General features: G+C 50.9%; 1 protein-coding gene across 6 annotated transcripts in view; it reads left to right on the top strand.

The window, feature by feature from the left end:
* The first annotated feature begins 3,192 nt into the window (after window positions 1–3,192).
* SIN3A (SIN3 transcription regulator family member A) overlaps window positions 3,193–27,011 on the top strand; it is a 43,342-nt gene continuing 19,523 nt past the window's right edge. For 2 of the 6 annotated variants that reach the window (XR_010885667.1, XM_067305193.1), the window contains exons 1-9: window positions 5,521–5,543; window positions 15,873–16,093; window positions 17,772–17,948; window positions 19,854–19,960; window positions 20,467–20,749; window positions 23,238–23,489; window positions 23,977–24,129; window positions 24,469–24,627; window positions 25,941–26,030. Coding sequence is in view for 5 of the 6 variants with exons in the window: in XM_067305193.1 (XP_067161294.1) it covers window positions 15,905–16,093; window positions 17,772–17,948; window positions 19,854–19,960; window positions 20,467–20,749; window positions 23,238–23,489; window positions 23,977–24,129; window positions 24,469–24,627; window positions 25,941–26,030 (1,410 nt within the window). In the remaining variant the exon portion in view is untranslated. Of the gene's footprint in view, window positions 3,205–5,438; window positions 5,544–14,464; window positions 14,541–15,872; window positions 16,094–17,771; window positions 17,949–19,853; window positions 19,961–20,466; window positions 20,750–23,237; window positions 23,490–23,976; window positions 24,130–24,468; window positions 24,628–25,940; window positions 26,031–27,011 lie in introns of those variants that run through there. The other 4 variants (XM_067305191.1, XM_067305194.1, XM_067305192.1 and 1 more) reach the window with 4 other exon arrangements.

Consider the following 27,011-nt stretch of genomic DNA (forward strand, 5'->3'; position numbering starts at 1 on the left):
CGCTTGCTCGTGTTATTTCTCGCGTCCCCGGCGGCGGCGGCGGCGGCGGCGGGGGGAGCATCCGCCTTGGGCCGTGTCGGCTCCCGCGGGGCGGTCTCGCCCGCCTGCCCAAAGCGCGCCTCTGCAGCGCGGTCCCGGGCGCGGGGGCCGGGGGCGCGCGCCTGCCTCTCGGCCCGGCGCAAAGCTAAAGCAGCCCGGGGCGCCGTGCCCCCTGGTCGGGCGAGGGGCAGGCCCGTGCGGCTCTGGTTTGCTAGCGCGCGGGCACGCGTGCCGAAAGGTTTGCAGGAGCGCGGGCCTGCCCCCGGAGCGGCCGTCAGTGCCACGCTGAAAACCCCGGCGGGTTCGGTGCTGCGGGGCACCGTTCATCAAAAGCCAGTTCTGAGCCACTTGAAAATTATTGCTTTCTTTGTGCTTAACTTTTCTTCTTCGATTACTTTTAAAACGGCTCTTTTTTCAGTTCTTTCTTGTAATAAAAATCAGCCTTCGTTGGTTTTGGACTTTAAATGTTAGGTTTGGGGATTCGTAACCCTTTCGGTGGCCTTCAACAGACGAACGATGACAGAAGACGGGGCAGCTCCTCGGCGGCGTCTGGCCCGTGCTCCCCGCGTCACTTCTGCAGAGTTACGGGTTTGGTTGCAGGGCGCCTCCTTCCCCCCGGAAGCGCACGGGCACCGCGCTGACCCGTTCAGCCCGCGCGCGCGGGGACGGCGGCCAGCGCGTAGCGGAGCCCTTCTGCCCCGCTGGGAATCACCGTCATCTCGCTCCCGCAACGCTCACTGCTGCTACGGCGGCGGATTTAAAAGTTTTTTTTCTCAAAGGCCAGGAGGGCTGAGATGTGAAGTGGCAGCAGCCGGAGCCGCGGAGGGGAAACTGAGGCACGGAGCAGCGCTGGGCCTTGCCTCAGGCCACCCCACCGGCTGCCTCCCGCCCGGTGCCCCCTCCCGGAGCCGCGCTGCTCTGCCTTTTAGCGGTCCTCACTTGTGCAAAAAGCCGGAGCGTGCCGGGGCTCGTCACTGCCCCCTCCGCACGGGAGCCGCTCAGCTACGCCATCGCCTTAGACCTCGGCAGCTCCCTTCCAAGAGCGTGCAGCTCCCATCTGTGCTGGAGGCGGAGGAAAGGTTTGCGAGGGTTTTCCATGGGAAAACAAACCGAACACTCATCCTTCCCCCCCAGTATTTCCAGGATTGCGTTTCTTGTCGAAGCAAATATCTTTAGTCCCATAACGCAGCCCAGGGGGTTGTTCCATCCGCTCCCTCTGCCCGCTTTGCCCTGGGACACAAGGTCCCACGCAGCAGCAATGACAAACTACGGGCTCTTCCACGGAAAGGTCCGCTCCCCACGGAGAGCCAAGTTTTACTGGAAGAGCTGAAAGCAGGGCAGGCTTTGCAAGGCGGCCCGGCGCCTGTGGCTGTGGGAGAGGAGGGGAGGCAGGGGAGCCGGGGTGCGGAGGGTGCCGGAGCAGGGTGTCTCCTTTCGTTTCAAATGAGACCAGCCAGAGGATGAAAGCCAAAGCGCTGGTCAAGGCTGACGACGGGACTTAAAGGCAGCGCAGGGAAGCCCAGAAGCGACAGTGCTGTCCCTGCACCTCCCTGTGCCCACCTGTCTTATTTGGCTCTCTCGTTTTCCTGGCTGCGTGCAAACCCGCTTGCTAACTGCAGTTAATTTGCCCAGGATGGCGAGTGTCGAGCCCTGGGAGTCTGGAAACGGCCCGACTTTGGAGCGCTTCATTTCTCAACCCTGCTATTTCCTTGCCACAGTCTTTCTAGACGCGGGCTTGATCCTGAGAAGCCCGGCAGGCCGCGTCAGCCCGCCTGCAGTTCGTGTACCCCCGACTGGCCTGGCCAGAAGCCCTTTCGCGGGACGGCCCCAGGCGCCCCGGCACCTGGGGCCCGATGGCTCTCTCTGGGGGCTTGAGTTAGGGCTTAGAAAGGGAAAAGCGGTGCTTTTGTGAGCACCTGGAGAGGAAAGAAAAAACCACAAGACGTTTGACTGTGTTTTCCTGTTTGTGTTGAATGAAGACACTTGAATATATACGTTAACAGCAGAAATTTGGATCTGGTCAATCTAAGTGTATTTTTCCCCCGGTGCTCTCTGGATGACTGGGGCAGCGCAGGTGCCCAGGGGATGTGCTAACCCGAGGGCTCTCGGAGCCGCCGTTCCAGGCGTGCTGAGCACCCACAAGTCCAGCTGGGCCTGACGGAGCGCTGGGTGCCTGGGGCAAGCAAGCGGCTGGTTCCTCATCACCCGGGGGGGGCCCGGGGGAAAGCTTTCCGGGGGAGGGCTCCTGGCCTCCATCCCCGGGGCCGCAGGCTGCAACACCTCCATCTCCGGAGCTGGAGGAGCCGCCAGAGAGAGAAGCACAGTGTCTCCTGCAAAGGGAAACAAGCAAGTCCCTTTACAACTTTGTAAACCCTGGGAGAAAAAAAAAAAAAAAAACAGCCTTTGCCCCTTTTCCAGCTCATATTTGGCTAATTTTAGAGGAGTCTCGGGGACGAGGTAGCGCTTGCTGGTCCCCGCAGTGAGGCCTGTGGTGGTCGCATGCCCCCGCCGGGGCGGCTCGATGCCAACGCGGCCAAGCAGCTCCGCAGGTGACGCTGGGGGATGCTGAACCCCCCCGGCAACTTTGCAGCTCCGGGGCAACAAGCACCGTTTGGGGCAGGCCGGGGTGCTCGTGGCAGGGCCGGTGTGGAGGCCGGTGCCCCCCCCCCGTGCCGGGAAGCCGTCCCCCCCCCAGCCTCGTCAGAGCTGCAGGGCCGGGGCTGCTCCTCCGGGCCGGGCCGGGCCGGGCCGGGCCCCGCGGACGCCGGGCAGGGCCGAGGCGAGGCGGGGGCCTCGCTTGCAGAGCGCCCGCCCACCCGAGCCCTGCGGCGGGCACCGGTCCCCTCCTTTAAAAGGAACCGGGGCGGCGCGGGGGGTAAAAGCGCCGCCGCCGTGACGGCCCCGCGCGGCAGCCGTGGGCACGGGGCGAAGCCGGGCGCTGCGCGGCCCGGGGCGGGTGGCCAAGGCGGCGGCGGCGGCGGCGGCCCGCGCGGCCCCGGCAGCCCCGGCGCGGCGGGGGGAGGGGCGTAGGGGGGAGGGGCGGGGAGGCTCGGTGCCCGCCCGCCGCCCCGGGGGGAGGGCCCGCCGTGACGAGCCGCAGCGCCGGGCCAATCCGCCCCGGGGGGAGTTCCCGTCCATTCAGGACGCCTCGCCTGCGCGCTGAGGGTATGTAACAGCTGCTTTCAATTTAGTCCCCCCAATACCGGGCTTTTCTTCCCGGGGGGGCGAGCGGCGCCCCGGCCCCGCCGCGGCGGAGGGGGCCGGAGCCGGGGGAGGCGGCGAGGCGGGCGGGAGGAAGGGGCGAGGGGGGCGGCGAGGCGCTTCCCCGCCTCCCCCCCCCCGCCGCGCGGGACGCCGCTCCCGGCGCGGGGAACGGCCGGCGGGGGCCGGGCCGGGCGTCGGCGGCGCCGCCGGGGCCGTTGGGCCGGATGTTTCGGCGGGCGGCGGGGCGCCGCGCCGCGGGAAACTTGTTGGGCGTGAAGGGAGCGGGCGGGCCCGGAGCCGGCCTTGCCCCCGCCCCGCCGCGCCGCGCGGGCCCGGCCCAACGGCCGCGCCAACGGCCGCGGAGGGAGGGCGCGCCGCGCCGCCTCGCGCGGGGGAGCGGCGCCCAGCTGATCCCCCCCCCCCGCTCCGCCGCCCCGCGCAAACATGGAGATACCGGGCCGGGCCGCCCCCCGCCTCCTCCCACAATCCCGCGGCCCCACGCTGCTCGCGGAGTAGTTTGAGGGAGGGAGCGGGAAGGGGGGGCGCGGCGGAGCCGGCCCCGCGGGAGGGGCGGGCGGGCGGCGGGGGAGGCCCCGGCCCGGGGCAGCCTGCCGCCGCCGAGCGCGCAGCGAGCGTGCGGCACCCCCGCCCCCCCCCACCCCGCACGGCCACCGCTGGGGCGGCCCCGCGCCGGCCCCGCCCCCCGTCCGCATTGGCTGCCGCCCCTCGGCCACGCCCCCGGCGGGCCTGGCGGTGCGGTGCGGCGCCGCGCGGGACCCCCTCCCCCCCCCAATGGGGACAGGCTCCTGGGTGACGGCGGGGAGGGGGGGCGCCTCTCCTTGTGGCTGATTGGCGGGCGCAGAGGCGGCGGCCACGCCCCCCGCGCGCGTCCCTGCCCGGAGAGGCCGGCCTGGCGTGCGTGTGTGGGTCCCCCCCCACGTGTAATCGATCCGCCCCACGTGGGGCGCTGCCATCCCGGAAGTGAAGCGGCCCGGCGCGCGTGGGGAGGGGTTTGGGGACAAAAGGCAGCGCCGCGCGCCCCCCGCCCCGGGCCCGCCGCCCGCGCTCCCTCCCCGCCGCGGCGGCTCCCGAGCGCTGCCCTGCCCCGCCCCGCCCCGCCCGGGGTCTCCTGTCCCCGCCCGGCCAGGCGACCCCTCCGCCCCGCGAAGCGCGGCGCGGCCGTGGGGCGCGGCGTGGCCCCGGCGCCGGGCGGGCTTCCCTGCGGCTCGGCGCCGGGCCGTGGCGGGCGGAGCTGCGGGGAGGGGGCGGGCGCAGCCTTCGCGTGGCCCGGGGACTTCCCTCGCTCTACGTCTGGTTTTGTTGTTTGACTCCGGCTTTCGCGCGCGGAGAAGGCCGCAGGGTGGCGGAGGTGATTCCCGGCGTGGGCCGCCCGCGGGGAGCGTGCCGCCGTGCGGCGGGCGGGAGCGGGCGCCGTGCCCCGGCGAATGCCACTTGTTGCCGCCCCGGCGGGGGGGGGGCGGCGGGGCGCGCGCTCCCCCCCCCCACCCACGCCGCGCGCTCCCCCCCCCCCGCGCCGCTCCCCTCCCCCGCCCGGGCAGCAGCCGCCGATGTAAACATTCCACAAAAGGGCTCCCCAGAGGGGGGCGGGGCCACCGCCGCGGGGGCGTGGCCTTCGCCGCCGGGGGGGAGGGCGCCCCGCCGTCACGGGCGCGTTCGCCGCGCGCTGGTTGGCCGGCGGGCGGCGGCGGCCGCCAATCGGGCGCCTGCGGAGGCGGGCGGGGGGCGGGGCCTGCTTCTTATACGGACATTTTTCTTCGGCGTTCGCCCCCCTTCCCTCCTCTTTTGCTGTCCTCCTCCCTCCCTTCCTCTCCACATCCCCTTCCTGGGGGCCGCGGCCAATAGGGGCGGGCGAGGGGGGCGGGCGCGAGGCGGCGGTTGGCCGCAGCGCCGACGGACGGGCGGCGCGCCCAATAGGCGAGCGGGGGTCCCCCCCCTGCGCGGGGAGGGGCGGGATTTCCCGGGGAACAGAGAAGCGGGCAGCGCTCCGCGGCGGCCGCCGAGAGACGGTTACTCCATCTTACCCCCCCGCCTCCCCTCCCCCTCCCCCGCCGCGGCGGGCGCCTGCCTCCCTCTGCCGCGCGCGGGGCCCAGCGCCGCCTCCGCCCGCCCCCCGGCGCGGCCCGCCGGCCGCCGCCCCCGCCGGCAGCAGCAGGGGCGCGGGGACCCCCTCGCAGGGCCGGGAGAGCCCGCCGGGCGCAGGGGCCCCGCGGCCGCCCAGCAGGGCCCCCCGCCCCCTCCCCTCGGTGGAGACTCCGACCGGTGCCAGGGGCCGCTTCGAGGTAAGGGGAGGGGGGGTGACAGACCCGGGGGGGGCGGGCCGGTGCCGGCCCCCTCCGGCGATCCGTAGGGGGCGGGGACTGGCGCCGGTGCCGCGCGCGGGAGGGGAAGGGGGAGGGGTGGCCGGGCCGGTGCGCGCCGTGCGCCTCCCCGGGGAGCCCCGCGCCGCACGGGCGGGCCGCGCCTCGCCTCGCCCCGCCCCGCCCCGCCGGGCGCGGGGGGAGCCCCGGCCGCGGCGCGAGTGCCGGGTCGAGCGTGCCCCCCCCCCCCCCTCCCGGCCCGGTGCCGCTCGCGGCGGGGGCGGCCGCCCCCCCCCCCCGGGAGCTTCCGCCTCCCTTCCGGCGCGCTCCCCTCCCGGTAGCGGCCGTCTCGCCCCTAGGCGCCGCCCCCAGAACACCCCGCGCTCCCGCCGGTACCGGCCGCGGCGCAGGCAGGCCCCGCCCCGCCGCGCCGGCGCCGCCCCCCGCCCCGCCGCGCCGCCCCGCGCGCGGGCCCTTCCGGCCCTTCCCGGGCGGCCGCTGGGCCGGCGCGCGGGCCGCGCCCGCTCGGGCCGTGCCGTGCTGTGCCGCGGCGGCGCTTTCGCTGCGGGAGGCCCCGGGGCTGGCGCGGCGCGGCTCTCCGGGGCTCTGAGCGCAGCTGTCAGGCGCGGCCCGCCGCCGCCGCCGCCGCGCCCTCGGCCCGGGCGAACTTCGGGAGAAGTTGGCTTAGGCGCTGCCTTGAACCTGCTCCTCGACGACGAACCCGCCGCGCCGCTGCCTTTGGGTCTTCTCTGCCCCTGGTTAAGGTTTTGCCTCCGCCGACACGTCATCGCCTACATGTAACCGAGCTCTTTGCCCGCGTTAAGTTGCTCTTCGTGCCCGGTCTGGAGCAGCACGTGGAATTATTCAGGATTTCCGAATCGCTTTGGAGAAAGCCTTATTGAACAGCGGCTGCATTTTTCAGTTATCAATACTGCAGCTATGTATAAGAATCTGTTACCGAGTGCTGTGCAGATATAGGGAAATCTGAGAGCTTAACTTGTGTCCTCTCCTCTTTTAAGCATTAATTTTTAAACATTTTAATAGCAAGCTGGCATCCTTTTTTACATGTCCTTTCAGCGCAGTATTATGCCTTAAACTTGTCAGAGGCTTGCACTTAATATTTCAGCTCCAGTTACTAATTCTTCAGACTGTTGCCCATCAATAGAAACTACATCAGGGTTTTTCCTAGGGTTGTAGATAACTCACCATGGGGTTCATATAACTTTAAAAATATGAACGTGCTTTGTCTCTGCTTTGCTCAATGGTGCCTTTTCTGGCTTTTGCTGGCCCAGATTCAGAATGAGTTTTTATAGTCTTATTTGTAAAAATAACACATGTATTCAGTGCAAGAATGGAAAGGGTACCTGCCTCGTGTATTGTCTGTCAAAGAAGAAAAGCATTTATTTGGACTGCTGAAATGATACAAAACTGAAAAATACTTTGTTTAAAATTGCACTGGAACAAGTGATCAAAAGTGTCTCAAGAAATGCATGGATTTTTAATCACCTGTGCTTTCCAGAGGAAGCGGAACCTGGCTTGTGCAGTAGATTGTAGTTAAAGGATGACTTAACAAATTACATTTGTTTTCTAGCTTGTCACTTTTATATCTATCAGTTGTGCTAAAAGGACAGTAAACAAGTGCAAAATGCCCAACCAATTTTAGTACAGGTTTAACTGTATTTCAGTCTTGCAGTCTTAACTTGATATTTGTTAAACACAGTTTCTAATAAACATGTTATTTTAAAATTTCGTGCTGCTAATGCTATATAATAAAATGATGCCTTAAGTCAAAATACGAATTTTAAAGCACCTTTAAAATTCCTTCATCACTTATAAATGCCAAGGCAGTGTAGCACTGGCTAGTGCTACAGGAACCAAAGTCCAGTTTAGGGTCTTTGTATGAATGAAGCTACAAGTTTTGCAGTCTGGTGCACTCTTCCTGTAAAAGAAGGCTGCACTTTCTTGCCCAAAGGTATTTCTTCTTTGTCCCCTCCTACCCATCCCTCCCAGTTAAGATACAGCTCCGAAAGGCATCGAGGGATGCATTTAGCCAGTTTTAGATAAAATCAGGGCTGCAGCAGGGAAGGGAAAGTGAGTCGTATGGTTAGGGAAGCATTGTGTCCCCCCAGGATGGTTATTGCATTTAACTTTGCATGGGGAGGTTATGTCGAAACTTTCAGTATGCCTAGTAAAGAGGAGATCTTTGTATGAAAGTAGTCATCTCTATATAAAACACTTAGTAGTATAAGACTGCTGCCTTAAATGGGTGTCTTAAATAAAAAAACGGTGTGCAAGGTAATCATAGTCTCTAGTGTGAACTTGTTTGAAAAGCTTAAAAACAATAGTTCACCCAATGAAAAGGCATTAAGTTGCTAAACTGTGGGCAACAAAACTGGTGAGGAAATTCTGGGCTGATTCAGCCAGTTCTCAGGACTGCTCAAGAACTCGGTGGGAAGGGTGATGACTTAGAGGATCTCTTGCACCCTGGATTATCACCCGCAGTGGATACGTCTGTGTGGTTCCTTTGCTCGGTGCTGAGATTTGTTGCGTCATGAGTGAGGCCAACGAAGGAGCCCTCCGTGCCGGGCTTGTGGGACGTGTAGGTCTTGGAATGAGGAACATCGCGTTGAAATTGGCAGGCAAATCATTTACGTTTCCAGGATTTATGAATCGTTTTCTGTCCAGATTGCCGTTCTTGTCTTCTCCAGCATTGGAAGGCTTTTATAGTTGTTAAAGCTAGAACAGAAAATACAGTCCTATAATAGCTGTCATTTTATTCTGCGAGGCTGGGGGTGTACTTTTGGTATCATACTTCTTTCTTCCAATTCCTATGGGGTCTCTTTTTTAATGAATAAATAAAAGTATTCTGATTTTTCTGTGTGTGCATGGGGAAAATGTGCTCAGGGAACTCAGCAAAATGATACTAAATTTTGTATTTAATGTTGAAGCCTGGTTTGGATTGTCTCTTCACAGTGGTCGCAATGGAATGTAAAGTTCAGACTCTTTGCTGCTTTGGCGTAGCACACGTCAGTGCCTCACCACCCTATTTACCCCTCTGGATGGAGGTGAGGGGGGGTTTGCTTGTGCCGTACCTGCCTCACGTCCGGTGCTGGCACATAATCCTCTGGGTGTCATCGTGTCACCTCGCAGAAGACTCTCCTAGCTGTTATGAGAGTTTCCTGTAATGCTGCTCTTGTCTCGTTCTGCAATGCCCAGGACTCCCCAGCCATGAATGCGCCTGTCTGTGCAACACCCCTCTGCAGCAGGGCTGGGAGATTATTCCCATTTTGCAGGTGAGGGAGCCGAGACCCGGAGAGATGATGGACTGGGCTGTGCGGCACCATGCAAAAATGTCAGAACTACCGCTGAACAAGCTAGGTCACGTTCTGGAAGCAGTACGGCTGTGCGAGCCGCACCGGCAGCGGCACTGCGCTGACTGCCAGAACCTGAGCTGGCCGCTTTATAAGCGGCGCCGCGATACACCGCGTAGAAGTGCTGAAGGGGGCTTGCCCGGGGCCGCGCGGGAAGGCTGCGACAGGAGACTACGGCGTTGAAGTTATGTTTTCAGAGCCCTGAGCCTTAGTCAAGACTTGCACTTGCTGCTTCTGAGTTTTGAATCCTTTCTCTCTGTAAAGGAAACTAATGAGTCTCGCTCCGCATGTTTTAGTACAGTCATTAATGTTTAAAAACAAAGTAACAATAATAGAAGTGTCAGCACTGCACGTATGACAAGTTTTGTATTCAGGTGTCTTTAAGCATACTCAAACATTAGGTGATTTGTGAAAGTATGTCTGATACATGTGGTTCGCCTTAATCCCTTAGATTTAGTGGCATAAGAGGGCTATGCCTTAGTATTTCCTAGAGCAAACAGGGGTGCTCGTGGTACGCTACAGCTTCCTAAGCGCTTTTTAAAGAGCCCACACACATGTTAAACACTTCATCTGCACCTGGGCAATTTGCTTATCTTTTTTCAGCTGTGTCCGAAGTCTGCAGGGACTGAAATCCTCTCTGGTGGTGCTTTCACAACTTCTTCTTGAAAATGTTGTTCATCCACAAAAGGGTTGTAGTTCCAACAGGTGTTGAGACAGCAAACCTTTAAAATTAGCTCTCTTCCTATTATCGATTTGCCTTCTTTGCTTTTGGTTGTGGCATGTATTTAACAGCTAATCCCGAGTGCCAGACGATGGTGCTTATATGATCGGAAAAACGGGAATAAGCGGTCAGTGTTGATTTCAAGCTATGCAGATTTTTGTGATGTTATTTGATAAAAGGTTGGCATAGAAATGGAAGTTTGGTGAAGAAAGAAAATAGTACTTTTTTGTTTTTAACCCATCACAGAAAAATAATTAGAAAGCACTTCTCTTAACAAGTGAAGGCTGGAACGAGGAGGGAGCCGTGGAGCATCTGCTCCCCAATCCCAGCTCTCTGCTTTGCTCGTTCGCTCTCCGTGCCAGTGCTGCTGCCTCTCTCCTCCACCACTGCTGGAGGACTGTGTCTGCAGCACCGCCGGGGAAAGGACACGCTCCACGCTCGGTTTATTGGTCCCGCTGGCTTCCACGAGGCGGATGAATTTGGAAGTCCTCTGATGAAGTCAGGTGGGGTAGAGTTTCGTAACGCTGGTGGGGTGACTGAGGATGTGATGTACCTTTTTTGTTCCACATCTCGCCTCGCCAGCAGAGGATACTGTGTTCATTTATAGTATGTCTGCTGGATGCATCATCCTGTTTGTAGCGCTAAGCAAAGCTGGTCAGCCAGGGAAGTCCCGTGGGTGGGAAAAGCAGAGGTGTGTTCCTACTTGGTGTCCTTTCCCTGCGAAAGGGAAAATTAAAAACCTTGGAAAAGAAAAAAGAACAGAATGTATCATTTTCATCCTACTGTAAATGGAATATAGTGTATTCCAATTGAAGTTACAAAGATACTTTAGTTTGGTAGAAATGAAGTTGGGGAAAATAGGAGATGCGTTTCACCATGTGGCCTGCATAGAGTGGGACTTTAGTCTGTTAAAGTTATTGCTGAGCTCCCCTAGGTGAAGGAAAGCACCTGAAGTTCTTGACATGCTTTCCCTGTCCTGTAAGGTTCTCACTGTGCTTTGGGGGTTCTTTTTGTTTTTCCAAATTAGGATTGCGGATGAGGCAACTTGAATTTGGATTTTCTAAATCTTAGAGTCCAAGTCTGTAAAGGGATGCCTGCTGTCCATCAGGACTGTGTTTGCGTTTCCAAGAAGACAAAATAACCATAGTAATGTTTGTAATGTCGTCAAGGCAAAGGGCAGCTAACTGAGTCGAGTCTCTGACACCACTGAAAATTTTTAATAGCTTTGCAACCGTGTATTTATCCTCAGAACATCTTTCCACGTTAGCTGGGCCTTACAGTGCACTTTGTCATCAACAAGGACACCGAGAGAAATCAGTTGTCAGACCAAGGCAATGAATGTGTTTTATAGGGTTTTTTTTAAAGATGTCACGTGTCCTGGGAATCTTTCCTATTTCACCAGTCTCACGACTGCGTGAAGTTGCCGGCTTATGATGTGCTTCACTGCCTTTTAAAAGACTCTCCGAATCCAATATCCAGCATATCTTTGTGTGAACTACAAGCTGATACCTGCAATAATTCTGGTTACTGATAACCATACGCGCAGGTCAGAGTTATCTCGCTCCAGGCCTAGCTCATACTTCACTACGGATTATCGTATGGGCCTGAGGTGGGCTTCGGACAGCCTCCGGCTTCTTCTGCAGTGCTTCCCTGTCCCGGGGTTCAGCTTTTAAACACACAATAAAAGTGTGGATTTCTGCTTTGGGTGGAGGAAAGTACTCTTTCTGTGCCCACCTTCTCCCTTGTGGGAGCGTTAATGCGGCAGTGACTTGGATGAGGAGGCTGCCATGCTGGGGAAGCTAATTTGACAGAAGGCAAAGAGAAAAGTTTTCACCTGGATCAGGTCTCTGATCTGGATAAATGCCACTGTGGGCATGGGAGAGGTGGGGAGAGTGGAAATGGGGGGGAGGGAGAGCAGAACTACCCCTTAAAGACAGCAGACTGCAGTGAAATCAGTTTAAAATAATATGTCTAATCTTGGATGTCATCACAGCCTTTCTGCCTTATCAATACTTTATGAATGGGAGAGCTGTCTAAAAGGGCTCTGGAGGGGCTAGAACTTGCGACACCATAGATCTGTCCACCTTTTTAATAGAGAAAATCCTTAGGAGGTGCCAGATCCAGATCAGCAGGACCTCAGTGATGAAAAGACTGCATTTTTGGAGCACTGGACATCATATTTTCTTCTGCAAGAGGCAAACCAGTCTCTGTCCTAAATTCTCCGTTATAGACCATGACACAGACCACTGTTGCAGGAGGCATATGTGATTCAACTTCTTAAACGTGATACTCATCTCTTGAGCAGGTTTTTGAGCGTGACCAGAGTGCTCTCAATCACCCACACTGTTGTTGGAAGGGAGTTTGTGTGTGTTGGTGGCTTGCTTGCCCCTGTACACCCTTTTAGCACTTCTCCCTCTCTGTAGTGAATGCACAGAACGAACATCGCTGATCTTCGTCTAGGACTGGCAGAATATTGAGATCAGCTCTCTGCTAGGAGTAAAAAAAAGCCTGTGAATTGGAAAACTTCTTTAAGTGGTACTCTCTTGCGAGCTACTCTTATAAACACGGATGCTGTCCCAGAAAAGGAGTTTAGCAAGGAATGATTCAGAAGGGTGCAAGGGGTGGCTCTCCTGCCCCTAGGAAGCGTAGGAAAACTAGCAGCACATGTTGGGTTGTCTTGACTTAGAGCCCAGAGGATGACATTTTCCTTAACTCAGCTAGTCCTGTAGGTTAGGAAGGGCTGAGCATCGCCTGCCCATGCAGTAGTATCTAGAGGGATAGAGACTGCAACGTGAAGGTACCGTTTCCCTTGGAATTCACACGACAATAAAGAGCTCCATCTCCAGAGCCTGGTGGACGTTCTGGAGTGCGGGTTCGGGCTCGGTGCCACCGGCTCGCTCGCTCGCTCGGAGCGGGGTTAGCGTTAGCTTGCCTGCAGCTGGTGTGCCGTGGAAGCTCTCCTCCGTGCAGGGCGCTGCCTTTGCAGGTAGCAGTCCATGTTGCTGTACCTTATTCTGCACTGCAGGCCACTGTGTCACGGAAGGGAGGCTTTGGGGTATTTTCTCGTTAAACCTATTGGGTGGTTTAGAAGCCCGTCCTAGCCTGCGCTCAGTATTCACTTACAAAGTAAATTAGGAAAATTGGCTGACTCCAGCGCTAATACAATATGACATTTTAAAGCTGAAGCAGTTAGGGGGCTTGGGTAGAAGTAGGGATTCCAAAGTTGCCTTAGCAGAGGTGAGGAGGAGAAGCCTGTTTGCGTTTTGTGGGAGAAAAGGGGGAGAAACCTTGTACCCGTAAACAAGCAGATGGAAAAGCCCCCCTCCGAATTCTCCTACATAATATACGTGCAAAGTGTTTGAGCCTCTGGAGCCCTTGTCAAAAGTCTGCTGCACGACTTGCAGCAGAAGTGTTTGTTCACACGCAGGAATCATGCAGAAAAAATATAACCTACAGGAGCATTAATATTCGCTAAGCGGAAGCTTTAATGTGGACCACGTAGCAAGCCGTGTTTCCGCAAGCCTGCTCATTTGGTCTGCAAGAGTCAGGAGCTTCAGCAACTGATGGTCAGGCTGCCGATTTATACGTGGTGTCTTATCCGGGGTGTTATCAGTTCCCGTAGCCTTGCGGAACTGAGATGTTGGTAGCTCTGCGAGAGGAAAGGCTTCTCTTTTAGCCTAAGGTGGCATTTTAATCCTCATAACTTGTACGGGCACGTGACTCTTCCAGCCATCTTCTGGCCTCAAACAGCCTTTTTACAGCTCAGCATCGATCTTACAGGTTGATTAGTCCGTCCAGAGTGACAAGTGTGGTGTGTCGCTTTGGGGAACTGAGACGCGAGGGTGGGACTCTAACAAGAGCCACACTGCATTAAATGGTTTTTGCAACTTCATCCTTTGCTTCCATTCCTCTGTCTTCTGGAAGTCCTACATACCTTATTGCAGACAATGTGCTAGGCCTGCTGGAGCTCTTTCACTTCTTTAGAGTAAATCACGTGTGAATTTGTTTAGAGAGGTTTCACGCTTTGGGGAAATGTGTGCGTGTGTGCCTCTGAAAATCGGTAACTCTTGGTTGTTTCCATACAGAAGGAACGCTGTTGCGCCATTAAAAGGGTAAGGGGCCAGCTGGCCTGGGAGATCAGAAGGAGGTGGAAGAGCTGGCCAGGGTAACAGCGTTTACACCAAAAGGGCTTTCGGAGCTGTTGCAAGTTGGTGAGCGTGTTACGAATGAATGACACCAAAGCTTTGCTCTGACTTTACTCATGCAGTCAGCCATTGTAATGCAAAATCCTAGCTAGCTCCGCTCTCGGGATGATGAGGCACAGCCAAATTCACCAGCGTCACTCGGTTTAGTCCCAGCCCTATTAACATGAAGCTGTAAGTTTTACAAAGCTAAAATACCGGCAGCACTTAAAGGGAGTAGCTCCAAGTTAACTCGTGTAGCTCTTAAGTTGTCTGCAGAGAGCAGTTGAATGAAAAGACAACCAATACAGATACAATTAGGAAAAACGGCTCCTGGAGTTTGCTCCTCAGCTTCCTGAGTGTATGCCAGAGATCAGATCTGCTTGGATTTTTGTAGCGTGTGAATAAGATCCAGTTAGTAATCTTTCTCCTTTATTTGAAGTTAGCAGTCCTGCTTTGCCTCTACAGGCAGCCGTCTACCTGCCAAGCGCTCTGAGGACCTGATAAGGACTGTATTCTGAGAGGTTAAACTTGAAGAGCAACTTTGAAAAGAAATGAAGTAATCTTCCTTCGTGTCATACCCCCTCCGAGTGAAAGAAGAGACTTGTAAAGAGGGAGGAAGGATGCAAAGGTGAAAATGATTAGCTGGCTCACGTTTGCAAGCCCACATTGATGTACTCCCAACCTTGATGTTGCTGCCTGCCCTGTACGTATTTTTGACATATATTGAGATATTGGTGAATGATCTTTGAGTTATTTGGTTAATAATGATTTAGACTGTGAAGGGTTGTCATGACTTTGTAGAGGAGAAGTGTCTTAGTTGGCTGTTGTACAGTTATTCTGGGGGGAGCTTAGTTTCTTCTGCTTGCACCTTATGTGCATCCATGTTAGTAGTGAATGTGTTTAGCTGCAGTGAAATTAAAAAGGCTGTAGATTTGCTTTGGAAAGGTCCTGATGAATTAGAGACCAAAGAGAGTGGGTTTTGCTGCAACGGTCCCCTGCCAATCAAATACCTAAATGGGCTGCGTGTGCTTTTGAGCACCCAACGGTTTTATGAACGGCGGATAACATCTTAAGGGTGGCAGTAACTATCACAGTGTAGAAAACAGCAGTTGAATTTTCTCACAGAAAAGAGCAGATGAGTAGTTCATTCAAACAAAGTGAAGAATTCGTGGCATTTTAAGGACGGTGGAAAAGTGACCTGTCAGCTTTGAAGGGAAATGGGGTTGTATACAGACCAGTAGGGCAGGAACATGTCTGCGTGTTGAGAGGGAAAATACTGGAGAGTCGGTGGGACTGTTCACCGACCTGCCTAGCACGCGCGCAGGATGCCAGACGTGGCTGCTCCGGTTTGCGCTCGGCGTTTCGGTGCTGGAGAAGGGGGCCATGAGGCTACGAGGAACGTGGCACCCAAAATGCTCCTCCTCGTCAGTCTGTAGGTTGCACTGTGGTTGCATGTCTGGCTGTGTATTAAATTGAGAATGCTTCGTTTGGTGGCCCTGAAAGCGATCTTAAAGTCTTCACTGAACTTTCTGCTTTCTTCCTCCTTCTCCCCCCTTCCTCCCCTCTTTTTAAAGCATCTCTCAGGGCTGACCGTCATCCTACCTGGACTGTCCAGGAGGTTTTTGGAAAGGCTTCTGCTTTCACTGTAGGCAACTTTGTCAGGCTGTGTGTGGGTAACACGCGCTCCCCCAAATTGCGTTGCATTCAAATACTGCATTAAATGAGCTGTGCTTGGTTCAGGGTCTGCGTGTGCTTAAGATGGTTCTGTTAGTAAGGTACTTTAGGTGAGATCGAAGAAATGATTCACTTTCAAGCAAGTATTTTATTTCTAACAATAAGCTGTATTAGAGCACAACTGTATCTTTTATGCAGAAAGCTGCATCTTAATTCTATTTTCCTCTCTCAAAATACCAGCAGCATAACTTAAATGAACAGAGAGAAACTCGCCCTACCTGCTCTCGGTGAACTTAGTGTTCTCGGTGCCGCCAGGGAGTGATTAATCAATTACGTTGGTTAATTGGTCTGTTTTTAACAGGTTTTGTAGTGCTTCCCGAGCATGAGTGCAGAATGAAGCGGCGATTGGATGAGCAGGAGTCACCTGTGTATGCGTCGCAGCAGAGACGTATCACCAGCAGCACAGAGGCTTTCCAGCACCAGCACCGCGTGCTCGCCCCGGCGCCGCCCGTATATGAGGCGGTTTCGGAGACCATGCAGTCTGCCACTGGGATCCAGTACTCGGTAACTCCCAGCTACCAGGTGCGTTTGCTTGTCACCTAGCTGGGTCTGGGCGCGTGAACAGTGGTGACCTGCCGATGCAAGACTCGTGTTTGTCCTTTCACTAGGGGTTAATTTGCTAACCAGCGCTTCCTAAAGGAACCCCCAAATTTGGCAATATACCTAAGCATATGTCTGATTTTAAGCACTTGCTTTAAGACCATCAGCTTGATCATTCAGATGTCTCTAAACATCAAATGTGATGTGTATTTACCTTTTTTGAGCTAGGGCTTTAATGATTCTCCAGGACTGTGGTCTCTGAATCCTGTCGGCAAGTGTGTACAGAGGTGTTTCTCCATTTTTCCTTTTTCACTGGGAAGAAGTTTGTTCTTATGGTTGCTCTGTCACAGGTTTATGATGTCTTGGATGATCTTAAGCTTAACAGACTGGGTTGGATCAGTATTTAGGTTGGAGACTTTCAGGAAAATTGAAAAGTTTCGGAAAACATTGCCCCAGGGTCATTAGGTGGCACTCTTCCCTCCGAGAGGCCGTCCACTTGCCTCCTTAGCAAGGAACTGTCAGCTTGGGGAAGACAAAGAGTGCTTTAAGAAAGCATTTAAGATATCTCTGAGGGAAAGACCAGGGGAAGACTGTTCTTGTTACTTGTTGTTGACATGTTTTTGGCATATTGCATTCCATGTTTTTATTGCTGGTTAGCCACCCTTTCTGTCTTGTGACTGATTGTAAACACAGTTTCTTCCTTAGCACTGCAGAAGGGATATTCACACTCGTAGTAGCAGACAAAGCTAAAGAGCTAGCAGGCAGGCACTTGCAGGGACTGGAGAGTGGGTCCAGATCTATTTAATGCAGGTAGTCCTTCCTACAAAGAACTCAAACGGAGCAGCAAATAAATCTTCTTAATGAGAAGGATTGGAGAAAAAAAAAAGAACATACCATCTAAAAGATGTTTGAATAGAAAACAAAGTTCGTGTAAAATGATCAGTAATTTATTTTAAAAGAATTATTTTTTTTTTTAATAGGCGCTTTGCTTGTTTTAATATATAAAGGAAACTTGAAAAGTGCATGCCCTCTGTTGCTTTCCCTGTTTTCTAAGGGGAAATATCAAGTTGGGCTCTTCCCTGAGTTTGCTGGGGAAGCCAAAGAACGGCAGTTTGGCTTCCAGTATCTAAATAAAACAGCAAGAGTGTGAAAGTTCTTGTTAAAGATTCATTCATTCAAATTGTAGCTTATGATGCTAAGTGTGTATTCTTTAGAGAAAAGAGAGAAAACTGACTCCATCTGACTAAAAAAAAAAATCCCTTTTCTTGCTCCTCTTGCAATTTGTTCTTGTTCTGTTAGCGTTGGTGACCAGACAAGTAGTGAGTCTTCCAGCCTGGAAGGAACCTGCACTTCCAGCCTGTCCGTGGAGAGGGCTCTCGTACATCTGGAATACGGGCTATGAGTTGTCTTGTTTGTTTTTGTTTTGTTGTGTTTTTACATCTCTCTGGGTCATTGTTAAAGAAGCCGAAATACCCTTTTTGAGTAAGGTCGTTAGCAGTCATGCTTTAAGTTCAAACTGATCGTATTCTGCTTCATTAAACTTTTACCTCCCAGTCCAGAAGGACTGAAGTATTTACCACCGCCGTTGCCCTCTGCCCGGGCAGTGAGCAGAGGTTATCGCGACGCCGTAACCCTAGCTGACGCGCTCCTGTCTTGCCAGGTGTCGGCCGTGCCGCAGAGCTCGGGCAGCCATGGGCCTGCCATCGCAGCCGTCCACAGCGGGCACCACCACACCACGCCGGTGCAGCCGCACGGCAGCCAAGTGGTGCAGAGTCACACTCACCCGACCCCGCCGGCGGTGCCCGTGCAGGGCCAGCAGCAGTTCCAGAGGCTTAAGGTAACGTCGAGCATTGCTGCGCGCTTAAGTAAGCGAGGCCTTTTGAGCGGAGCTGGGGGGTCTGCTGCCGGTGGTCAAGAGAGCTCGGCTAATAGCTGCTCTCTTTGCAAATGGGTGGTTGAAATGAAAACGCATCGAAACTGGGTGTATGGGATGTGTGAGTAAAGTCCTTGGATTCTGGGAGAGAGGAAGAGGGATGAGGAGGATCTATATATACCCAAGATGCACAGCACCAGCCACAGAAAACATTGTCCCACGTTACGTGCTCAGCAGAACTTGTCACTTCGGGAATCCAGGAAACTTTAAGATGAGGTTTTGTAGCAGCCTGGAGGGATGGGGAACGTTGTTGAAAATATTTCTTTCAAACTGCTGATCTGACTTGGGGAATTGTAGATTAGGCTGTAGTGTTTGAGGCCTGTGCTTGAATCCTGGAGGCAGCTGGGGGGCCTTTTTCTGCTGTGTATGTAAGAGAAGCCTCCCTGCAAAGCCAGTTAAAAGCTTTCTGACAAGGCTTAGAAGCTTCTCCTTCTTGGGAGACTATTGTCTGCAGAAAGGGACTGCTGTTTCTGCCAAAACTGTGTTGTTTCAAATACCTTAATAAAACCTGGACTTACTAGTCAAAGATTGGGGCAGGAAGGAAAAGGAAGATGTATTGATCGGAGTGTTCATATGAATAGGTTAAATTACAAAAATGTTTGGTGCTTTTCTGAACACATGGCTTATGTGGGTGGATGTGTGGGAGTAATCTGGGAGTAAGGAAGGCACTATTCTTGGAATACATGCCGTAAAATCCTTAAAAAAGAGAAAAGTCCACCAAAAATAACCCATTACAGTAGTTACATTTGGATCAGCTCTAGTGAGAAGGCATGTATATGCATTGATGCCTATTTCTTCCCCTCTTCCAAATATGGCACAGTCCCTTTCAGTTTTTCCCCTGCTGCTTTGTTGGGTGAAAGGCCCTTTTTTTGCTTAAGGTAGGACACTTTATTTCTAGAGACCACTGAGAATGGTTTCATAACCTGGGGTTCTTTCTCCCAATGAAATCCCATGGCAAATCCTCCACTGACTTCACTGATGCAAGATTGGGGCTAGGGCTGTACATCCTTTCCCTGCTTTGCTGACTTTTAATTTCAGTATTTTTTGTACAATAAAACAGCAACAACTTCAGAGAGAGAGCTCAGATGTTGTTAGAGACAGCTTCTATGGCCCGTAAGATCTCTTATGTCTCTAGGCTGGTGGGTGATGAAAGAGAGGGCCCGTGGGTAGCTCTTGCAACTTATTAGCAGGTGGCCTGGCTGTCGGAGATGATCGGTACCCAGAGCTCTCACTTTAGGCTGTGGCTGTTCTTTCAGCATCTCTGAAAATTGGATGTTGGTACATGAACAGTTCATAAACTTCTTGCTGTTTGAGGTGTAAAACAATTTACCGCCCACAGTTGCCATTTTCAAAATCCTTATGTGTCGAAGTGAAATGTCTGGCTTTTAGAGAAAGTGCAAGTGTGTACCTGGCAGACATCTACTACACTGAATATGTCATTTCCCCTTTCTGCTTACTCTTAGACTTCCATAATAATTTCCACGTATGAATGCAGGAAAAATACTCAGTCCACTTCTGTTTATCCTAGAAGTGAGCTCAGTGGTGGTTAGAGGGTAAATTTGGAGTATGTTTTTTCTGACTAATTCTGCTGATCTGTGGATTTTTTTTTAATACACTTTTATCTTGTGAGCATCTCTTATTCAAATGGTGCTGGGTAATAAGCTAACCAGGCTCATGATCTTGTGCTCCTTAACTCCCTGCCCTGGCTCAGGATTAGCAGCTGTTTTTTCAAATCCTGTGTCTTTTGTAGAACAATGGAGGTGAAATAAAATCTTCTCTGCTAGTATAACCTGTTTGTTTTGTCTCCAGGTGGAGGATGCGCTGTCCTATCTTGACCAGGTGAAGCTGCAGTTCGGTAGTCAGCCACAGGTCTACAATGACTTCTTGGATATTATGAAGGAATTTAAATCTCAAAGGTAAGAAATTGCATTCTGCTTCTTCCTTCCAGGTCAGAAAGATTGTATGCATGTGTGTGGGCACAGAACAGGAGCTGAATTCTGTCCTTTCATTTGCAGAGTAACACACCTCCAGTAATAGAGTAGGAAAGCATTCGTGTGCTTTCTCTTTCGAAAGTTAAATGCATCCCTTCATTTATACTAAATCTCTGCTTAGAGTGGGAGTTCACAAGTTCAGCCTTGATAGCTGATTCATCTGGCTGTCTGGTTGTCTGCCCACTAATAACGGTCAGACTTGTGACTAGATCTCATAGATATAAAATGCTGTTTGGACTAATAAAATGATTCTAATGTCATTCTTCAGTAATGTATTTATAGGAATCAATTTAGCCTTGTTTCATAGGTTCATCATAGGCTCAAGATGATGTGGGTGTAAATTCTGTTGGAAAATTCTTACGTGGAGAACTTGGTGCACCACTGAAAGTGTCTTAGAGGATTGTGACATTTTGATCTTATTCCTTCTCCAGTATTGACACTCCAGGAGTGATCAGCCGTGTGTCTCAGCTCTTCAAGGGTCACCCTGACTTAATCATGGGCTTCAACACTTTCTTGCCACCTGGCTACAAGATTGAGGTGCAGACAAATGATATGGTGAACGTGACAACACCAGGACAAGTTCACCAGATCCCCACTCATGGCTTGCAGCCCCAGCCCCAGCCCCAGCCTCAACATCAGTCGCAGCCTTCAGCACAGTCAACCCCAACACCAGCACAGCCAGCGCCGCAGCCACCACCTGCCAAAATCAGTAAGGTGAGAGACTTTGAATGACATACGATCATACATGGGAAACTTACTGCCCCCAGCAGAAATTGGAGTGGAGGTGAAAAATGATAAAGGAAACTGTGCATTGCTTTTTCACAGTATTCATGAACCTTGGTTTGTGCTTCATGCTTGTGTTGTCCTTCTGTTCCCGGATTAGTTTGTCCTTTTAAAACCTTTCAAGGTGCTTACTAGTTGATCTGACAGTAATACAAATATGCAACCTTAAACCTTGGAAAAGCCTTTTACTTTCAACTGAAAACTGAAAGTTGCTCAGAGCATCTAGCAAAATGTACACGCAGTATTCAGGGAGAGATCCAGCAGCCTCAGGAGAAAGGGCCCCTTTTAGAAATGCATTTGACTTTGCAGCAAGGGCCTCCTAATTAAAGCACTGGGTAAGTGTTGAACTGCCCCACTGCTTTTGTGTATATTTGCTCAGAATAACTTCAGTTCCAAGAAGCTCTTCATAAAACAGAGGCCATGGTAAAGATGTGGCTCTTGGTGTGTAAGTTTGTGTGTAGTTTCAAATGTTTAGGGTAATTAAGCTTCTAGAAGAGCTTGCTTAGTGATGTGGTAGATTCTGCATTGCTTGAAATATTGTTTTTGGATTGGATGCCTGCTGTAAAGAAGTAGTCTAGTTCAGCCATCAGTTGGATGGGTGTAGCAGTTGTTGGCAAAATCTAAGTAAAGTGCAGGGTTCAGACAAGATGACCATGATGTTCCCTTTAGATCTCACAGTTGGTGTGTCTGAAACTGAGACCTTTCAATAACAAAGGGAGTTTGACTCTCTGCTTTAGATGTAATCCAGAGCTGCTGTCCAACAGATGTGTTTTATGTGATTGGAAACAGAATGGGATAATCTAAGAGGCATTTATGGAACTTGCTCTAGCTGATATATCATGTTTTTCACCCTCAAAATGTAGATGGGTTTGAGAGACTTCTGGAGGGGAAGAATCCCCAAAGTTTCAAGGATTAGTTTCTAAACTGTACAATTAGCTATCAATTGGCTTGAAAAGGAAAAAAAGGAATATGCAGTTAGCAAATAGCAGGATTTACAATGTGACAATCAAATAATCTCTAGAAGAACATTGGTGGGACTTGCCTCCTCCTATTTAGAAAGGGCAAACTAAAATGTAGTTAAGACTTGCAAAGCAAAAAAAACTTAAAAGCTAAGACATTCCCAAATTAGCTTACCCGTGCCAAATTTCAAGGTCTTTCTCCAAAGGATACAAGTACTACATGCCTTCAGTGAAGAGGTTGTCTTTTTCTCATCACTGTGTGCTAAATGGTTTTACCCATGTCATCGTCTTGGAAAAAGTTGAACTATTTTTGCTGAAACTTTAAAATGAACCTGAGGGAGATGCTAGATGTTGAGATGAGATTTCCCTAACAGACAGGTGAAGTTGTAGGTAAATAAAACAGGGTCAGGTAATAGTAAGTATCTGGCAACCATAACACCGTTACCTAAATTGTCAGTAGTGAAAAGTTTGCGTAATACAACCGTTGAAGTCTGAAAGGCAAGAGAAACGAACACTACCATTTCCATTTAAAATTGCCACTTCAAAACTGCTACTAAGTCTTCCTGTGGCTGCTAGGTATCTAGCAAGAGTATGCTTACCAAATAGCACCCCACCCCAAGGGCTAAACGTGATTAATCTGAGAGTCTGACCTGCCATGCTCTCTGCCTGAATACTGAAAGAAGTGGCACTTTTCTCTTGCTGTTGCCTTACTCTCTGCATCCCAGAATTCTTCACGAGGGGCAAAATAGCTTGCAATGTTGGAGCAAGCCATGCCTACGCATTTTGGCTCTGTTTTTTGAGGTAGTACATGTTTCTGCTCATATTTCAGTCAAAAGCAAGTAGCAAGGAAAAACAGTTGTTAATAACATCTTGAAGAGACCCGGTGTTTTCTCTTCCTGGTGAAATGTAGTCCCTACTGGCCCTCTGAATGTTGATTTCTTTTTTTTCCATTGGCTAATAGTTTTCTCCTGCTTTGATTACTTATATTTATGCTTCTGTTGATTTTTAAAATGCAGTTTTGGTTGTGAAATGGTACTTCTTCATTTTGACGCTTAACAGCAGTTTCTGATGAGACAGCCACTAGGAAAGGTTTGGTTTACTGGAGATATAGCTGTTTAAAATTGCCTAGACCTGTGAAGGAAATAATTATTTCGTATTGGTTTAAAAAAAAAAAAAAAGTCTTTTAAGGAAGTGCAGCAAAAGGCATCCAGGGTCAGTATACGGATAGGGATTGTTTGACTGGATGTAGTAGCAGGGAATTTCATCCAGCTGCTATATCCTTTCTGATACTCCAACTCAGGGGTACCTCTACTGAATCCACGTTGTTCCACTGTTGGCATCAGTAATAGTTATATGCTGTGTTTTTTCCTCTGCATATGGTAAATATGTGGAATAAAAGTGCCTTTATTCCAAACATAAAGGGATCTACTAATTTCTGAAATGGCTTCTTTTCTTCTTAGCCATCTCAAATGCAGGCACATACTCCCGCCAGCCAGCAAACTCCCCCAATTCCACCATATGCATCACCGCGCTCTCCGCCGGTCCAACCTCACACACCTGTGACAATCCCGCTGGGAACTACACCGTCCCTGCAGAACAATCAGCCTGTTGAGTTTAATCATGCCATCAACTATGTCAACAAGATCAAGAATCGGTTCCAGGGACAGCCAGACATCTACAAGGCCTTCCTGGAGATCCTCCATACATATCAGGTTAGTTTTAACACTATGATTTTGAGTGTATGTAGGCATTTTTCTCTTCCTGTGCCATGGGGCCTGTCCAGGACTCTCATTCTGGTCTTGTACTGGGTTAGCTGTGGCCAGCAAGCTAGCCAGCTTTCAGATGACTCTTGCAAATTACAATATTGTGTAGCAGCATGAAATAAAAGATTTACATCAGTCGTCTTTATTTGCAAGCATCTGAAATAACAGGTAGGATGCCTTTTTTGAAATCCCATTTGTCATTTTGTGAGTATGGACCGTGAAGAGACAGCATGGCTATCGTATTAATGTAAAAAGTAGAGAAAACACTTGCTCAGTCAGTGTCTAATGTTTATAGGCCAGCTGGGCATTCAGTATGATTTTTTACTGAAAATGCCGAGACCTTTGTCGTTTCATTCGTTCTATTACTGATTTGTTTCCTCTTCCCTTAATAGTTCAGGTGCCCTTTTTCTGACACCTCTGCTCTTTCCTCTGTCAGAAAGAGCAGCGGAACGCCAAGGAGGCAGGCGGTAACTACACGCCGGCTCTGACGGAGCAGGAGGTGTATGCGCAGGTGGCGCGGCTCTTCAAAAACCAGGAGGATCTGCTCTCAGAGTTTGGGCAGTTCCTGCCTGATGCCAACAGCTCTGTGGTGAGTCTCCTTGTAGATACAGTGGGACTGACATACTTAATGGAAAACTGTTTATGTAGCCAGAGTTCAGAAAAATGTGCTGTGTTGTTTGTTTGCTTCTTGTTTTTTTTCAAGTGATCTTCTACTGAGTGTGGGAATGGGGCCACAGTGAAAGCTATTGACTCCTGTCAATAGCTTCTCTTTTAAGTATGATCCCTTTGTCTAAAAGAGTTGTTCCAAGACCGCAGTAACTGCAGTGAAATACATTGGTCATCTAGCGCTAGGAGAATCAGGCGTGGTTTTTTGCCTGGATATGTGGAACTCAGCTCTAACAGTCCTGTGGGTTTGTTTCTAAATAAGCTGTTAAGTAAAACAACTGCAGAGAAAGTGGAATCTGTGAGAAATGACCATGGTGGCACGGTGAAGAAGCCACAGCTCAACAACAAGCAGCAGAGACCCAACCAGAACGGCTGTCAGATACGACGGCACTCAGGAACTGGAGCAACCCCTCCGGTGAAGGTAAGAGCGTATGCTGTTCGTTTGGCAGTCATGTTTTTTCCCAGAAGGCAGTGGCAAATCAGGATGCGTTTTACAAACCTGTGTGATTTTAAGGCACAGATTGCAGTCTGAGAAAACTGAAGCTAGTGCTTGCCTTTAAAAGAAACCTTTTCAAGTGATTGTTTCTAAATGCAGGACTTTGCCTCTAATTTTCATAAACTGGTGCTGTTATCTGTACCCGAGGGTAGTAACAGTCACTTTGCTGGCTTGGGAAAAAAAAGTGCTTTTTCCCCCCTTATTGGAATGCTGCAGAGTGCGTGGGTGTGTATTTATTGGTTAATAAAGCAATGTTTGGTGATGAGAAGGAGATGTGGAGTTTGGAAGAAAAAAGTCTCAGTAAAGTCACAAAATAAGTTTATCCAGAATTTGCAGCGGTGTTCCTGAGGCACATGGGAGGATAGCTGAGGGAAACATAAAGGTGTGCCCAAAAGCTTTATTAAAGCAGAACTTAGAGCAGATGCGATGGCATCACCTTTGTTCATCTTTCATATGATAAGCCTTACAATACAATGGCTAACGATTATTCTCTTAGCCAAGTTTGCCGTTTTCAAACTGCCCACGTTTTGGGGAGAACAAGGCCTTGCAGTCTAATAAAAATGGTCTAGTGGCCAGGTGGTTTAGTGTTTGTGCATTTGGAACAAGTTGTCTGCCTTATTTGAAGGTGATGTATCTTGCTTTGTAAAGAAAAGCATTGCCACATGTAGTTGTATCATTTAATTTCACTGATTTGCTTCCCCTTGTAGCCTCTCTGCTCCTCCTCAAATAAAGTACAACAAAATAAAACACATTTTGGAGGTGGCTTTCAGCCTTTGTTAGGATGTGGAGTGTTGGGCTGATATGGGGAAAAGAAAGGATCTTGCAGTGGAGTGCAGGAGGAAAGACACTAATTTTAGGGAGATGTAAGGCTTGAAGAACTGGGTGGATGCTAGTCAAAAACTCTTTTTTTTTTTTTTTTTGTAGTTCTGCAAATTAGTTAGAAAAATGAGATAGACTACAACCAGTGACTATTTCAGCCAACCAGACAGAGAAAAGGATATGTCCTTGTATTAGAAATATTTGGAGTTTTATGCCACTGATTAAAGATTAATAGTTTAACCTGGAACACACACTTTCATGTAAACTTCCTTCCAGAAAAACACCTTTCTTTTATTTGAAAAAATGTAGTATGGTAGGGAAGCTGAAACCCTTATGCAATAGATATACAAAATACAGCAACCTGCTCAGCTGAACAGCCTTTTTTTGTCTTGCCTTTTTTTTTTATGTATCTATAACAGAAGAAACCGAAGCTGCTTGGTTTAAAAGACCAGTCTTTGGCAGAAGCCAGCAAGCATGGTGTGGGGACAGAATCTCTGTTCTTTGAGAAGGTGAGAAGTTTAATTCAGAGAAAGCAATCTTGTGTCATTGATTTATGTTCGTAGCATGTAGGTACCCTGATTTTTATCACAGTGCAGTTTGTGGTATGTATGCTGCACTGATAGCATTTGTCAACTTGAACTTGGATGTATCGAATGACCTTTAAGTCAGATCCCATGAATTTTTTAAAAGATTTGTCATCTTTTTTTACTCAGATATATGTGTCTTTTTCCCAAAAATGATTCTCCTAGCTTTTCATCTGCTGCTGCTAGCCTTTGTGAGGACGGCTTGGCCTGGAGCATGTGTCAGAGGTTATGGCTGCTGAATCTTGTGGAAATTTGCAGGAATGGAAATTTTTTCTGTAACTCGTACTCCAAATTTTTTCATCCCGTGAAATCCCCAAACAACTCATGCTGTGCCTAGGGTTTCTTGCTGTGTTGGCACGGTTTGCTGCACCCATCCACAACCAGATGCCTGCAGTGTGGGAGCTCAGTTTACAATGCAGCTGACTCATGTCAGCATTGGTTTTAAGTTTTTCTCCCTGAGAGATGAATCTAATTATTTGCACGGTTGTTACCTGTCGCTGGTTTACCGTGTAGAACAGATAAAGACCACGTGGGATGTTTCCAGGTGGTACCTTGGCCTCTTCCCTAAGATGTCCATGCATTTCTTTATGGCTCAGAGGGGAGTATATATTGAGAGCAAACAAGCTTTTTGAGTAATACTCACGCATTGATGAAAGTCTTGGTTGTTCCCTGATGATGTGGTGCATTTCACAGCACCCTGTAGATCAGCTAATAGTAACTGGGAACCAATCTATCGCTTGGAGAATGTGTAGGTGTTAACAAGAGTAAATGTAAAAATCCCTGCTGAAGAATTGTAATTGTAATGACGAATATCTTAATGATGATAGATCTCCATTTGATGTGTAGATGCTAACTGTTCTCATGGGAAGGGTAATGGTGTTGGAATGAATCTTTCAGTTTTCTCTT

The sequence above is a fragment of the Apteryx mantelli genome, chromosome 15 (assembly GCF_036417845.1).
Source record: "Apteryx mantelli isolate bAptMan1 chromosome 15, bAptMan1.hap1, whole genome shotgun sequence".
NCBI classification, from domain to species: Eukaryota; Metazoa; Chordata; class Aves; order Apterygiformes; family Apterygidae; genus Apteryx; species Apteryx mantelli.